Consider the following 17093-nt stretch of genomic DNA (forward strand, 5'->3'; position numbering starts at 1 on the left):
TGAATGGATCTGTACTGATTTAAGATTAACCGGCTCAAATGCTGAACCTGTCCTCTACAGTGGTTTGTCTACCTCGACCTTTACAACAGCGGGGCTCTACAGTGTGTGAATGTAAGAAATTATTGTGGCGTGTTTGTGCGAGTGGCAAAATACGAGGACTCACTAAAATCTGGCACTAAGAAACATATCTTATGCTATCCCTCTTTGCAGACGCAGTGTCCAAAACATGGTGGGAGCCTCTTGATTTTTAGCCAGCACTGACCATCACTTTGGCTGGTTGCGTTGCAGACAGCAGGTCATATTAGCAAATCACTGATCACCTGCATTAGAGCCAGTAATTAACGTTAATTCTGGATGACAGGCCTAAATTGAATTGTTGTAGTTCCCACGACATTAACAGAGTCTTCTTTAGTAAAACTGTTTAGCTGATCATGTCGCTCAAATCTTGGGAGTCTGTATATTTATTTTTATTGTATATACTGGGTATCTTTTACACCAAAAGGATGAATTAACTTCTTCTTTATCTCATGTATAGGTTGTAGCTTTAGCATGCGCTGTGCCGCTGTATTATTTAGGTAAATATAAGCACCAGATTGGACTCTTTACTGGCAGATACACTATATTTAAAGGACGTGAAATGAAAAGAACCTGACTGGGAGATCTCTCTCCAGCTTCTGCTGTTGTGACTTTGATTGTTTCTTGTACGAAGTTCAGAACACCTAGATGCTAAAAAATAGTCTTTCACCATAATAGTCTGTACCATGTGAGTTGGCTGAATTATTATCTTTTTTATGGCTAAAAGGAAAATAAAGTAAAAATCAGATTTGGTCTCTCCGTGGTTGTCTTGAAGCCTGTGAGCCCACTGGGCAGAAAATTAGAGGTCCGGCATGTCAATGAGTGTCCAGGCTGGATCAGCGGTTTCATTAACCCGTCGTTGTTCCTGTGGTGCAGCAAAATCTTTGCATCTGCTGGCAAACATCAGTGGGCCGACGGTGACGTGAGAAAGCTGCGGTGAGATGGCAAACATTCATCTGAGACATGGCAGAGAGATGTGTGGCGTGTTTGTGAAAAACAGAGAAAAGTGTGAATGTGAGTGTGGGTGACAAACACAGAAGGGAGAAAAGAAAATTGAGCTTCAATTTAGAGCCAAATGACCCGCCCGAAAAACACTCCACTGGGTCTTAAATCCTCTGCTGGAGAGAAGAAAATTGCTGCATAAAATTGACTTTTTTTCCCTCAATTGTTTCCTTTGGTGCCGGCACTGAAAGAAACAGATTTCATTGTATATTGTTTCAAGCACATTGCCTCTAGGAATGTAAAGATAAAGGATTAGATGCACACAGTTGCAATTGCAGGTTACAACTCCTAAATCTCACCAAGCACTACTTTCACGTTACTTTTATGAAGCCAATGATGTTGAGATATCTCTTGACAGTCAGGGATAGATTATTCTGTAGGGTTTTCTGTTTATATCTCACCGCGCTCTACGTTCATGCTGAGACAAAATAGCAGGCCATGCGTTTAAACAATATCTCCACCTGCGGGAAGATAACCACTGAGTCGGATCAGCATCCCTCTGATACAGCTTCAGCAATAATCGAGCATTATTAGCTGCACAAATGCCGTATTTACAGGGCTGTTGTACTGGATTTTACAGGTGCTGTCCATGTGTTTTGTCCACCCACCTACAGTCAGCTCAGTACAGTCAGATCACACTCTCTCTGCCTTCTCATTCAATTGATTAAAGTGAGCAACAACTCAATATTCCCATGTTGAGCTGCAGGATGAGTTTCATGTTATTGAAGGACCCCGACCCTCATGTACATGAAGCATTTATTTTCCAAGCAAAATGCCAAATATTCTTTCACATAATTGCATAATTGTTTTCAACTGCAGGTCAGACGAAAGAAGAAAAGTGAAGACCTGACGATGGGCTCAGTATTTTTTGTTTAAATGATAAATCAAGAAAATAATTGGCACAGCTAAGTAGGAGGAAGGGGAACAGGTGCAGATCTTGACATTGGCAGGTTAATCAATAATGAGAATAATCGTTAGTTGCAACCTATAAGCTTTCCTGAAACCTTTAAACTAAGTCCTTATCTTTAAAAAGCCCCTTTTAAGAAGTGAGGGCTGTCAGAAATGTTGTAATTTTTTTAAAAAATGACTTCACGCTTGGTCTAAAACTTGAATTGGTCCTCAGAAAGATGGAAGTGGAGGAGAACACACACACACACAGCAGACAGTGCACAGCCGTCTAAATTCATTTCAGTTGTACAGCTCCTCATTTTCACACCTTGTGCAGGGACTTCACCACACTGTTTAGACTGTTCCTTTGCAACCGCTGTAAACCTTCCCGATCTCTTCACCAACACGCACCGAAAGCATAGCATAAACATGACAAGAAATCTTGTAACAATGAACCTGTTTGTCGTGTCTGGGGTAAACACAGCGGAGCCCCGCTTTGCCTCCGCTATGAGTGCCACAGGCTCAGCGAAGGCTTTACCTGTGATGGAAACGGGGGAGCAGAGATGAAAGTTATTGCCAAATCATCCTGTGATGCCCAAAACCCAAAAGCTTGCAGCTATTTTCCGGATTGACTGATTTCACAGCTGGGATGTAGAGCAAAACTGTGCACAGCCAGACTGTAATTCTACGCATTCCTGGCTTCAACGCTCCCACGCAGCGCTGATCTCACAGGAGCGTTCATGAACAAGATGAATAAAGAAATCTGGTTTTTCATGCACTTTCCCTCACAAAACAGACCCAGTTATCTCTGCAGCAGGTACAGAGATGCATCATGACTCATTTCTGCTGATTACTGTACAGAACATTTCAGTTATTGGTTTCGAGTGGCAGTGGAAGAGCAGTGCTAAATTAGCAGTGGAAGTAATGATGCCCCGAGGCTGGAAGGAGAGAGATGTTGAAAAATCACCTCCTCGTCCATTCATTACTCCGTCAATCTCTGCAGTGGTGTGCAGCATTAAAAGAAGCCGTCAGAGGTCATAACAAGTGCTGCTTCCCATGTAAGCACTCTGCTATGAAAACAATGTTTAAGGCTTTTTTTTGTGTCCTTGTAGGCGCAGTATGATTTTAAAATGTGCCTTTAATCTGTTGTTGTCTGCTGTTTTGAGAGCACAGAAGAGAGAGAACTTTTCTAACCTTCTTATAGCAGCATTTCTTTGAAAGAAATTGTTAGTTAATGGAACTCAATGGCTTTGATGTGTATGTGTGTGTGCACTTGTGTCTCAATGACATTGCAGGAAAAGGCATCAAACAAGCACAAGGACAGGGAAATTGCTTAAAAGCCTGTCGGAGTGTGTGTTGAATGTGTAGCCTGAAACCGCTTTGCAGTTGTTTTGTTTTCTCATTTTTTTGGAACTTTTATACTCATGTTCCCTTTCTTTATTGTTTAAGCACTTTTAAATCCCATGCTTCAGATCCAGGCCTTTTTTATAAATGATTCACATTGAATAACTTGTTACCAACTAAGATCTGGAAAGCAAATATGAGTCTAAATGGCCTGCCATGGCAGCAGTTCCAATATAATTAAGGAGCATTTACTGAAGACTACAGTGTGTTTTTGGAGCAAAATGCCACACGGCATTAAGTGAGCGATAAGCCTTATGGGCATAAATGACCGAGTCGAGTGTAAACTGAATATGTTAGTGTGAAAATAAGATGGGTGCTCTGCTCCTTTACATGATTCTAACATCTCCACAATATGCAGGAGGAACAGTGAGGTTACGTTACTTTGCTTCACACTCAGACGTACCCGTGTCCCCATCAATATTTCTGTGCCATCAGCAGTTTTATTTACGACACTGTCATCAATATTGCTTCCACTCAGTGTTGCTGCCAGGCTTTACAACCTCCGTCAGCTGGTTAAGTAGATTGAATAAAACGCAAATGGCTCACTCTAGCTCTCCGCTGCGCAACTACCATAAACCCCAATGTACGTCAAATGAGCTTCTTGGAAACAGCCCCCCGCTCTGCAGCGGCCACTTTAACGGCCAAATGCGAAGGCTTGGCTCTGTGTGAGAGGGAGGTGTTGGAGGTGATTTAACATTGTTTGGTCTCTCCTCTCTGCTTTATTAGGAGGAGGAGAGGACCCTCCATCACTGCCTGCTGTGTCGCTCCCACTCATCTCTCTCTGCCAGCCGGGGTTAACTCGTGGCACCATTAACTCATCCTGTCCTCTTACAAGGAGACTGTCCCAACTTCTCCTTCAACTACATGACCTAATGACCTCTGACGGCTGGTTTCAAGACTGGCTCACATAGTTTAGGCAGTTTACTTTTTGCTCTTGCACGTTTTGTTTTAGTTCTAAAATTGAATTCAATTTGGTCAGTGCATTGGCCGTTTTTGGCAAATAACACAGAACTATGAAACTGAATGAATGGACCCCAAGATGGCGTCCATTCATTCCAATGAAAGTTGCTCACCGTGTGTGTATGCCAAAAACGTCACAGTCTGCATTGTGCGGCACATTAAGTGCAACACACACAGGCTGCGTTATGCAGCATTTTGTCATATGATGCCCATAACACACACTTGACATCCTTAAGAGACACTGAATTTTTGCTTTTCTGGAGGGTATTATGGGAAATAGGAAAGTGGCAGATCATAATACGTGTCACGCTGCCAGTGTCAGTTTCCCTTCAGGGCTCTAGTTTCGTGAATCCTGCTGTATGGCACAGACAGCAGCCACTTTTTATAGGAGGTTTGTGGATAAGCTCACCTGTGGCGCAATTAGATACATGTTGGGATGAGAAATAAAACCGAATACATTATAGATGGGCTTGTTAGAAGCAGTAAGAATCATGGCCAGTAACATTAACAACTTTCATCCCCTTTATACACACAAGGCTCCCATTACACAGCAACAGTTTGAGAACCCTGTGGAGAGGCTTAGTCTGTTTTGAAGATCCAGTGGTGATCTGTATATAATAAAACAAATGTATTTGCTATCACAATGATCCATACAATAACTACCTACAGTTGAATACCACCATAGTGCCCTAGATGAAATGGAAGTATAATTAAAAGTTAGTTTTATGCAAGAATATTTTCAATTTACTTGGATTCGACTGTTTTACAATGAGAAATAATTGCAAACCAATAGTTGCCCATAATTTTCATATTGCAATAGAAATATGATCTGGTAATGATCCACAAATAAATTAGATTTTGAAAAATAATTCTTGCTTGTGGGAACACCACTAATAGATTTAACTGCAGCGGTCTCTATCAAGTCACGTTGCTCATCACAGCCACACGTCTACTAGTGTTGTAATCAGAAATGTGGAGCTCAGAGCGACACTTTGATAGACTCGTTAAAAAGGGGAAAAAAAACATAGTTGTGTGCAGTTATAGCGCACATACACACAGATATAGCAGAAAGAGAGAAGTCTTAATTGATCTGCAATTTTGCACGTGTTCAGTGCATCTCCAGCACTTTGTGGTAGAATTTGTGTCGAACCATGAATCAGAATGACAAGTTTGATGTCGGACGTAAGGCCAGAGGTTTCTGTGGTAGTTTGGTCACAGTCTGGTGCAGGTTGCACAAAATGTTGGCTAACCAGGGAAAATGTTTCGTGTCCATCTCCAACTAAATTGTGGATAAATTAAGGAACACAAGCTGACCTGCTCTGAGCAGATAGGATGTGGACACTCATTCTTGGCACCAAGATGGCAGTACGGCATTGGCCTGGCATCGCCACATCCTCTACTGCGCCACTAGTGCATCAGTCACCAAGATACCAAACTGGTGCAGTTGATGAAATCACCTCAGTGTGCTTCAGGAAGATGCAACACGAGCCACTGCCAGAAGGTGCTTCACACCTTAATAATAGAGGTCGGGCCTCTCCAAAGACTCACAAGATAAACCTTAAAGATTGTGAATAGGGTAGAAAAAACTAAATTCTGCAAATATGTATTCAATTTTTGGACTTTTCTCTCTTCTTAATGACATAATGGATAATTTTATCTCTTCAACAGTTATTCCAGTGAAACCATCTTGGAAGTCAAGAGGGGAAGTGGCTCTTTTTGGGAACTGTTAAACAGCTGAAAAGTGAAAATGGGGCCCAATCGGTGAATAAGTTTATCACAAGTTTCAGTATGAAATTGTAATCTGTAAAGTAACTTGTCAGATAAACTAAGCGGAGTATAAAGTACAGTATTTCCGACATGCAGTGAAGCATCAAGTAGAAGGAAGTTTGCAGTAGTTGTACTTTTTGCTAAGTACATTACTTGAGTAAATGTACTTGCTATCACTGCTGAAACCTACCGACCAGATTTTTAGTTTGCTGAAGATAAAACCTTCTGGTTAATCATCCTTGTGACTCAGATTCTTTTAGAAACACTTTGCTGTAGTGAACTGAGTAAGTGCTCTTCATACAGATGTTTCCATCTCTAATACTATTATCTCAAGTGTGCCTGTTGGCTCGGAGCCATACAGTCACAGTCTTTAGAAAACCATTCCAAGGCTGAAGTGAGCAGTTGGAGAAGTAAATAAGGTCTGTAGTGTCTGTGTGTCTGCTTGTTTTATTGGTTGGTGAAGGAACCATCAGCACTATCATATTAGAGGGGCAGACCTGAAGAGACGGCTTGATTTTGTTCTATAACAGATTGCACTCGGGTGCCTTCTTGACTCCTTTGATTGCATTTCCAATACAACAATCTCTCGGAGTTCCTCCCAGGCAGGCTTTGCCCAGACTACACTTATACACACAGGGTAATTGTTTGATATGATTCATCAGCTTAGCATTAATCTACTTGCCAGTTCCTCTGTTTTCTCACAGAGGAGGATGGAGTGCTGTGATGGCGGAGACGACAAAGTCTCAGTCCCTGCAGACGATGAGAGCATTTTCTGGCTGCAGCTTCAGACGCTGTGTGATCTGCCCATCCTGCCTCCGTGTGCGAGAACACAGACACGTCTGTCTGCCGGTCGCCTCCTGGGACGCTGCACAACACACTTCAAAAACAAACGGGTGCTCGCTCTGTAAACATGACATCACGTAATAAACATCAGCTGGTCATATTGTGCAGCTGTGATCAGTGCTGGGTGGTGTACTGTTTGAGGCTCCTCAGATCAGCACTGTGTTGCTGCTGTGCTGTTTGTCAAGATAACCCCTATGGAGGCCACCAGCCAAAAACACACTGGTCTCGCAATAAAGTTGTTCTTTACATGACAAGTCCTGCTGGAGTTTTGACTCCAGCACCGACACAGCTTGAAAGCTTTAATAACTGTTGATACATTATTACGATGAATAATAACCCATTAATTGGAGCCTAAGGTTGCCAGGTCTGAAAAATCACTTTGGCTTGTTTATGTTCTCCAGTATTATACAAACACAACAGCAACACGATTCTCACAGCTCTTATCAACCTGATTCCAGCCATGAATGGTGAATGTTGCATTTTTTAAAGATAAAGTTGTCCTGTAATAAACTCCAGATCAAGTAATGGCACAGAGGAGAAATCTACTGAAATGACCTGAATATCAGCTGACCTTGGATTATAAATGCTTCCATCGAAGCATAAAATAAATGCCATGTTTGTGTAGCTTTGAAGCTGTCATAATGATTTTGACGGTGACACAGATTATGAAGGGCTCCAAAAGTCTGCTGTTATCTGTCCAGTGGTTGATTCAGTTCCACATTTCTGCAGTAAAGACGACGTTAAAGAGACTTTAAACTCATTTTAAACTCGTCAAGAATGTATTTAGTCTTGTAGGTTGATTCCAAAAGATTCCAAAACCTTTTTTTTACTTTTCACTTTTAACAAACTTGAAGATACCTGCTAGCTTTGCAAGTCTTATATTCTGACTCAAATGGCAGGTAACTGTGTAACACGTATTCGTACTGGAACATTTTCAGATTGGGTCTTATATTTCAGCATGCATGTGTACTGAACACATGCAGCTTTGTTTTAACCTCTGCACACGCAGAACTGTTTTTCATGTTTGTGCAACTTTCAAAACTCTCCCCTAGCAAACTGTAATTTTCACAAAGGGCTGGATGTTATTTGTTCAGCCCATACACAACACACAAAATAATCTCAGCAACTATGTGCACATCACAGAGAACTGTAAAGTCTGTAATTTAGCACAGCGCAGCCTCATTGTTATGCTAAACAGATAAACCAGAACTTGAAGTCTCCTATTTGGAAAAGTGAAGGTTTTCTAAGTCAACTACATTGATGATTAATGAAGACAGAAGATAAGATCAAACAGAAACTATATGCTGGTGTTGTTTAGTGTTCCAATGTTAGTATTAATGGTTAATGCTAATTTAATAATAGCATAAATAATGATTAACCCCTCAGTTACAATTATTAAACCCATTATAAAGTATGCCTTAGTAAAACTTCTTTTAAAAATGCACTCAAACTTCTTCCCTGCTCTTAAATGTTAACACATTTGTAAACAGTGGCTTTCACGTAGCTAATAATTTTCAGAGATAATTCATGATGAATGTGAGTCTCAGTGCAGTGCCCTGTTTATTGAAAATGCTGGCTCATTTTTCACATGGCTGGTATCTCCGTTTTAACAAAGCCCCTCATTAATATCAGTGGTCATCGCAAAGCAGAAGTTGGTGTTTTCCTCAGTTTTCTTCAGTGTTATTCTCATTCCTCACTGTCACCCAGAGGATGAATTATAAAGCCGAGCGCGCGTCCTTCCCACTCTTTTACCACTGTCTCCTCCCTGACTCCTTTACCATCTTATCTGAGCGGCCTCCACCAGCCCACAGCCTCCTCCTGGTGACCTCCTCTTGGCCGCCTGCCAGAGTGCCGATCACTGCATCCATCTGTCAGCAGAATACCGACTGATTAATGCTTTCGCTGCGATCATTAATAAAACTGCAGAGAGGCTGCTCTCTCTAATTTAGAGGTACAGGTAGGGCCACATTGAACCATATGAGAAGGACATGTACAGTAGGGATATGTGAAATCATTGGTGTGTATGTGGAAGTGTGTGTGTATGTTTTAGGGGATGAACAGCAAGCTGCTCTTCTTTTGACAACCAGTGATATAGTTCCTTCAGTGCAAAATACAGACAGTGCACTCAGTTATTTACGCGAAGGCTACAGAGCGAGTGTACACAGAATGTTTTATCAGATTTTATTTAGTGTTTTTTCCTGTCCCGTGTGACAGTAGCTGTTCTCTGGCTTTGATCTTGATTTTCTGCACAGCAGCAGAATCATTGTGGTGTAATGATAAAGTGTGGGTGTCCTGGCCACTGGCACCAGCAGTGATCCACGGGCACTCTGCTGGACACACCCTGACTACTTGGCTTGTTTGGCCCATCCATCTCCCCTCTTCTCATACAGCGAAGGATTCCAGCGCCGCAATCATTTGTCCAGGGGATGAAGGGAGAGGATGCACTTCTGTGACATGTCCAACTGAAAGTGTGGCTCTGCTGGCCTGCTGTGTAGTATAGGATTTCACATTCTAGGCTGGATAGCTTGTTTTTTTAAAGGATAAAACCTAATTTTGTTTTACTTTGTAAACTTTTTGCAGATTTGTCCCCTGTTGGAAAGTCCAGTTCCCTGTGCACCGCAGACCACAGCACTGCCAACTCCACTGTTGCCCTGGGCCGGCTGCAGACAGGTGCATTACCTTCAGTTGCTTCAATTTACCTGCCAGCGATGAGCTTCACCTGGTCTGACACGTGGTTTACATTATCCCACCAATTACATGCCAACCAGTGGGTGCACAAGGACCCAAGATCCCACACCGGCATCCTGCAAACGTGGCCAACTGCGATTGTTGGAACACACCACCAGGCTGGAGGTAAATCAATCTTCTAATCTTTGTGATGAGAGAGAGCTTTACCCCCTTGCAGCTATTGTTTTTATTATCCAGAATTCCCCTGAAGAGCCTAAAACTATCAGACTTTTTCCTCTGAACAAGCCCCCCCCCTCCACAACATTGTCAGTGTAGCTACAGTCTATGTATATTTCATAAAACTCCATTCATCCTGAAAAAGTCCTACAAAATGGCGCCATCTTATTGCACTGGCATATTCCTTAATTGTTAATCATCATGACAGGTTTATAGGAATCTAGAAATTATTCATTATTTGAAATGAAAAGTTTAAATTTTGCATATTTTCATCCAGCAAATTCATCGAAGATGGATGAAAAACGTACTGGTGATTATAAACATGCGATAAACATGTTTTATTAAGAATAACTTAAAGATCTGGAGATCAGGCAGTCCACTTTTAAACAGATCAAAGTCCTCTAACAGAGCCCACTAACCATACTTTTGTGTTGGCATCAAGGTTTATTATCCTTTATAATGTACAATATACAAAAATATAGGGTACCAAAAAATTCACAGTGTCTAAAAGGCAGTGATTACAGTCTACATGACAGGTCTAACAGTACACCTGGTAAGTTGCATAGAAGGGCACAGAGCCTCACATCGTAGGGGACAGAGCTCAAAATTGACCAATCAGATGACTGGCTTTCCGACGGGGCCAATAGAGGCTTGGTTTGGGTCTGAATGACTTCTTCTGAATTTCTCCGTCACATGTGACCGTATGCGGTCTATAATTAATTTGATACTCTCTCATATTGTCAGTGCTGTGCTGAGCCATTTTCAGTTCTCATGTGTCTCACGAAATCTGATGTTTGAGCAGCTGGGAAAGGTCAGAAGCCACAGGCGGTCGGTCACATTGTGGAGCTCTGTCCCCAAACAAACCTCATGGTTGGTGTGTACTTAGCTGCTGCACTTTTTTTAAACAACTATAAGGCTTTTTTTTTTTTTTTTTTTCTTAACAAACAGTGTTAGCTATACAATATACAGATACATTTACACGATCCTCTGCATGGTCATTAAATGGGCTGCAGAGGGCTGTTGCTCCTATATACAGATAGAGCTCTCATCTCGTGCATGTACAGTAGCTGAACTGAAAAGCATTGCTGGGTTAGCATTCATCGATCAGGCAATAATAATAATAAAATATAGCTGTGAAAATGCCCTTTATAAACCAAGCTTCGACTATAAATAGTGTACGTTCCACCTCCGCGGGAACCAGAGGCCCGATGCTTTAAATTACAATGATTAACATCTCATACATGAAATATAGAAAAACAGTAGAATGCCTGGAGTGTCAGCGACAGAATGTGGAAAAAAAATGCACAAACAAAAAAAAAAAAAATCACCTTTACAGACCTCCTCATATATAGTCATATGTATGAAAGCATTTACATTGTACAAAATACAGAAACCCCCCTTTGCCCATTCATACAGACACGCAGAAATAGAGTACATGTTACAGTTTGCATGTACGCACATCCACACACACACACATGCACTCATTTTGATCTTCACACAGGCTAACTTCTAAGCAAGCATAATTTAGTTTTCTTTTCAAGTGGGGCCAAATGGATGTTTTGTTACAGTCATTCTTTGTAAAAACATATCAATAATTTTTTATTGTTTTATCTTTGTGTTAACATTTCATGTACTGAAGATGCAATGGTTACCAAACTTCTTAAAAATCAAGAAAAACAAAAGGAATGTGTTCATTCAGAGAAATTGGTGAAACAAATTAGAGAAACAAGAATTAATCAGCTATATCTTATTTAACAAAATATCTCCTCCTATGCTACGGCTCGTCTGAGAATAACACAAATTTTCAGCTTAAAAAACAAACATTAACAAAAAGAACAAGTGCCAGTCTACTAGCTTATTCTACCATCATAGAAAACCCACTCCAGTTGTTCAGCACACTGGCCATATTTGATATGACCATCGAGCTATTTAGCACTCAGTAGAATCGATGCATCCATTGGAGAATCAATTGGAGAATCAATCAATTCCCTTTCAGAAGTCTTTATTGTTCTTCCAAAAAAAAAAAAAAAAAAATGAAACCGAAGAAATAGAAAGGAAACAAGTCTCGCCCCTGCCCCCTATTGCATACAGGCACCCAAGGCATTCCCAAAGCTTTATTTACAGTTCAGACCGCCTCCCACAATCCCCCCTGCTGACTTTACAAGTGAACGCCCTTGTCCACAAAAGGCATGTGACTCCGATCATAAGCACAGTTAGAGAATATGTCTCCAACTCAGGCTTATGTTTGGTGGTGGTGTGGTTCTTCCAAAATCTGAATCAACTCTGAAGTTTTTATCTCTTTTGTCAAGTGAAATATCAACAATGAACAAACAAGCTGATATTGATCTCTAATTTATTTCATCATGGACTTCATAGAGTTTTCTCTTTTGTTGTTGTTCTCCCGCTCTGTCGTGTGACAAGGACATAAAAATATGTCTGTTTTCAGTAACAGCTTGTGTTGTCGAAGGTTGCCCTCAAAGTTCGTTGTCGGCTGATAATATGGTTAGTAATGGTGACCCAGATCCAGAGACATGTAATATATATATATATATATATATATATTTATGTTCTTGGATTCTTGATTCAGCCCCTGCGCTGAGATGTTCTGCTCATAACAATCTGTTTAAAACCGTAAGTCGTCCACTTGATCCCCGCATGAAGCTCCGAGTTGACACTGCTATATCCAGTCATGCCCTTATAATAACACACCCCCAAGCCCAGTCCCTGAATGCACCAGGACACAGGCATTCTCGTCCAAACCCACATCTCCTGATGGAAAGTTCCAGAAACAGCCTTGAAGACACAAACCCTACCATGCGGAAGAGACTATGGGAGCGAGGAGAGGGGCGATGGCGAGCAGAGGAACCTGGCCAAGCTCTGAGAAATATTTCAGTTCACGTCGGTTCAGTTATGTCACAATGGCATTGGGGGTGGTGGCAGGGGGGGTTTTGTAAGCCATGTCTCAGCTGTTGTTGCTGTGGTTGTAGGTCCTGCAAGGTGAAGGGGAGGAGTTGGGCTGGTAGTCGTATTTGCCGAGTGCTGTGGGATAATAGGTGGTTGTGTAGACGTTTGTCTGCTGGAGCGGCGTTGGGTAGAAGTTGGATCTTTCGTCCGGCAGCAGGTTATTCTTGTTCAGCGTCTGGAAACGAGAGAGAGGAAGAATTAAACTTTCTCCTTAGAGAATCGTGTTTGATATTTTATACTATTACTGAATATTTTAAATTAACTTAATGTGCACATATCTGTGCTGCAGAATATTTTTTTTATGTTCTTAGAATGAGTTTTTAAAGACTGTCCCAAATGAAAAATTTAGCATATTAGGAAATATAGTTTTGACCAGACTCTTGGAGTGAGTCCAGCACATAATCCCCGTAAAATAGTCAATATTTACACTTCTGCTCCTCTATGGATCGAGGATGTTAGCGGATGTGACATGGGCCAAATAAACTTTTCCCAAAGATGGTTTCTGCCATTTTAGGTAGTTCTTATCACGCTGATGTCTGGTCCAGTGTTCATATTTCTCAGTTTGGTTTTAATTAGTTATTTGGTACTATAAAAAAAAAAAAATGTGTTGCCATGATTGGCAGCTAATCCTAACTGTAATTGAGTCGGGCAGGTGTATGGACAAGACCTCAATATTTCTGCTCCAACCTTCGATCACTAATGTGCAGACTTTAGCTCCAAATGAATTTGCCAGCACCGTGAATATAGAAATGAATACAGCAGAAGCCAATGAGGTACATTGGCTTCTGCTGTATGTGGCCAGTATGTGTCTTCGCATCAGCCATATTGGGAAGGTCAAGAAACGGTAGTGAACACTATTACGAGATGCAGATATCAGTACAAAATGGACTGTAACTCGCTTAATTCTGAAGTGATTTTCATGAAATGTGTTTTGTTATAAATGTGAGGATAGAAAATTATGTTGGAATTAAATTCCATCACTGTGGGCAGATCTAATCAGCTCTGTGCCCAAACTTTAACCTTCTAATAGCCACAATCTCCACTGGGACATGCATGGTCCTTGATTGTTGTGCAGCAATCTGCTCATTCTATTGTAAGAGACGCCAATTTCTTGAAAATACCTTATACAGGTAGATTTTCATTGGAAACAATTCTTGTACACCAGAAGAGAAAATTTTGAGGACTCAGTCAGTCAGAATAGACATATTATGATTTTTTTGGACACCGTGTGCTGTTTTCTGTAAGAAGTAGAAATAATATCAGTAATTCTTGCCCGCAGGTGAATAAAATACCTCCCACTAGCTCCGAGGTTATTGCTTGTGTGCTGTAAGTGTATTCATAACCAAAGCAAACCAATTTAACAAATTTAATTTAGTTCATGTCAAGCATACTCAATACACTAATATATGAGATGGCGGGAATTCACTGCAGCTCTCTTAAATAAAAACAAGTCTAAAACCCACATTTTATTCTAATGCAATTGCTGTGTCTCTGGTAAAAGCTGAACATAAGGTGAAACACTTTCCAGGGGAAGCATTAGACTAATGTAATCCATCTGAACAGCTCTGGGGACCGAGGCAGGAAGATAATCAGGTTAGAGTCGGTGAAATACACAACGCTGGGCATCATAAATTGGCCAGGAGGAGAAGGGAACCTGCCGAATAAACAGTCCAGCAGTGGTGCACGGTAACATCGACTGCACATCCAGCAGAGTCTGGCCCCTCCTGGTCATTAAAGCTAATGAGTTCAGGCTCTCAGCACCACAATGGCTGTCAGCACTGTGTCCACACAGCAACAACAACAGCAGCAGCAGCAGCAAGGACAACAAGTGTCAGGAGACTGACATGATCAAAAACACAGGGATGGGTCATTGTGATTAGGCACCTTATTCCTGCCATGTTTGTTAGGATCTTAGATACTGTCAGGTTGATGGGAAAGGTTAAGTTGGATCCCTGCTGCTTCACATTGGCTGAAGTCAGGCAAGGGAGAAAAGGCAAGAGGTGCCATTGAGTTGAAAATTCAGAAAGTCCAGTTTGCAATGAAACATCCATAAACCAGTTGCCAAAAGCACTACACAGTGGGTTATTACTTTGATGTGATTTTCCAAAACACAGGTGCAGTGACTAATTTTATCCTCTATTTTTGCGATTGTGAGGTAAAAAGTCATCTACCAGCAATGTGTGCTTGCATATATTTGATTGGCCAATTCACTGCTGCTTAACAAGCCCATTTACATCATAATTAATAAGAGCCATAAGCAGGTTGTTCACTAGGACAGTGAGTTTTGAAAGTGAATACAGACCATTAGGTAGGCAGAAGTAGTAGAGTGCCATGCACAAATTGTATGGTGATTAAAGGGGTACTCCAGCGGTATAGTAGTGCTCTTTTATATACCCATCATCACGGTTGAAGCAAATAAATGTCACTGAAACGGCATAGTTTCTTCCCGATTCATTATCCCTGCCCAATATTCACCACGCATGGTATGACTTTAACATAAGGTGTAGCCCCACACAGACTCCAGACAAAGGAAGATCTTTTTTGTATCCGTGAGCCACTAAGCAGCTTTTTTGTCTGTTACACCTGAACGATTGCTAAGAGTGAGCTAATGTTGGACAAGCCAGCGCCTTGCATGGCAGCTCCGTCACCATTGGTGTGTTGGTGTGAATGAGGGGCCAATTTTAAAAGTGCTTTATCCGTTAAGGTAGAGAAGAGCTATGTAAGTAAAGTGCAGTCCATTCACCATCCAACGTGTTGGAATCAGAGTTTAAGCAGCGGCTTACTGCTGTGTGACGCAACATCCAATTTCACTACCACAAAGACTGTGAAGTTTGAGATGCAACAGCTGTATTAGGCCTGATGGATTAGTATCAACAGGAAATGTGATGTCTTCTCCAGATTGTCAAATTTACTATGGGTCTGAAAGAGATGTAAAAATACCTCTTTTATCACTGAATGATCAGTAAGCAGCTCAGATTATTATGAAAGGCAGCGGGGGTGGGAGGCCTGTCCAGAATCTTCAAGGTAAGACAGATGCAGTTTATAATTTTGTAGGATGTAACTGAATATTTTAGGAGGAAGGGAATCACTATGCTCTTTCTAGAAAGCAGAATATTAAATTTTGGAGTATCAAGTTCAATTTAGGAAAATAACATGAACACGTGGCAGTCATGACACAAGGAGTGGTTGGGGTTATATCAGCCAGTACTAATGAACTTAGATCAGTGATTGGGGCTGTGCTTTCATACTGACAAAAGTATGACAGTGGCCATAAAAATATATATATATCAAACTTGACCCTTTGCTTCAGGGCACTTTAGTTTCTTGACTTTCTGTAAATGTGAATTCACAGTAGACCAATAGCAGTGGTCGGCTGAGGGCTGACTAATGCTTTAGAGAGCTAATGGGGCCCATTAATAAGGACTTGGTTCGTGGGCAGGTAGGAGGTAGGTAGAAGGGCTTAAAGCTTAGAGGGTCCGTATAAGAGCAAGGAGGAATAAAAATGAACTGTAATTCATCTTCTGCGGTCAGCGCTCTATTGAGATAAATGCATGAATAAAGCCTCTAAATAAAACATGAATCACATTCATTGCCCTTGAATCTTCTTTACATTATGTAAGTAACACCAAGTAAGCAGTACTTTTATTTCCATTGTTGTTACTTTTATCTATAGAATAAAAAAAAAAAAAGCCCTTTAGTGACATACCTTGAACTCCATCGGTGTGTACTTCTCGTTCTTTGGCGTGGTGTTGCCCTTGTAGTTGAGGTGGTTCGGGGTGGTGGGGTGAATGATGGCAGACTCCTGTGAAGGCTTGTGGAAACGTTGACAGTAGACGTAGATCAGAAAGGACAGCAGCCCCGCCCCAAGGAAACAGGAAACCCCGGTGGCGATTAAGTGAATTGAGGTGAATGCTGGGAAATGAAGAAGATATGTTGATAGTTATTTGAGGCTCCGCATACATTAAAACATCCTAATTAGAAGGGTTTTTTTCTCCACTTTCTTGGCTTTGTGTGTGTCCCAGATTTACGACAACTTCACCAAGTCAAAGTCACACAAGCTATAACCGCAATATCCCCACTTCAAACATGCCAACTCCGTTTGTTGTCTCTGCTCCCTCCACCACCAAAATCTCATCCTTATCTAAGCTTTTCTGTTGGTTAGTTTAGTGAAAATTCAATGTTCATGCATGTGTGAAAGGGGGGATAAGCTCTGCCAGCAGAATCCTTGTTGCTTCTTGGATTCTTTCATAGCTCATTTTAAAGAGCTGAGCCTTTTACACTAAATC

At 41.3% G+C, this 17093-nt stretch overlaps 1 protein-coding gene across 1 annotated transcript in view; it reads right to left on the bottom strand.

Moving 5' to 3' along the window:
* Positions 1–12805: 12805 nt before the first annotated feature.
* sema5ba (sema domain, seven thrombospondin repeats (type 1 and type 1-like), transmembrane domain (TM) and short cytoplasmic domain, (semaphorin) 5Ba) overlaps positions 12806–17093 on the bottom strand; it is a 147702-nt gene continuing 143414 nt past the window's right edge. The window contains exons 22-23 of the mRNA XM_070837589.1: positions 16514–16719; positions 12806–12982 (exon numbers count right to left, since the gene is read on the bottom strand). Coding sequence (XP_070693690.1) covers positions 12806–12982; positions 16514–16719 — 383 coding nt within the window. The remainder of the gene's footprint in view (positions 12983–16513; positions 16720–17093) is intronic.

Source organism: Pempheris klunzingeri, chromosome 10, assembly GCF_042242105.1.
Source record: "Pempheris klunzingeri isolate RE-2024b chromosome 10, fPemKlu1.hap1, whole genome shotgun sequence".
NCBI classification, from domain to species: domain Eukaryota; kingdom Metazoa; phylum Chordata; class Actinopteri; order Acropomatiformes; family Pempheridae; genus Pempheris; species Pempheris klunzingeri.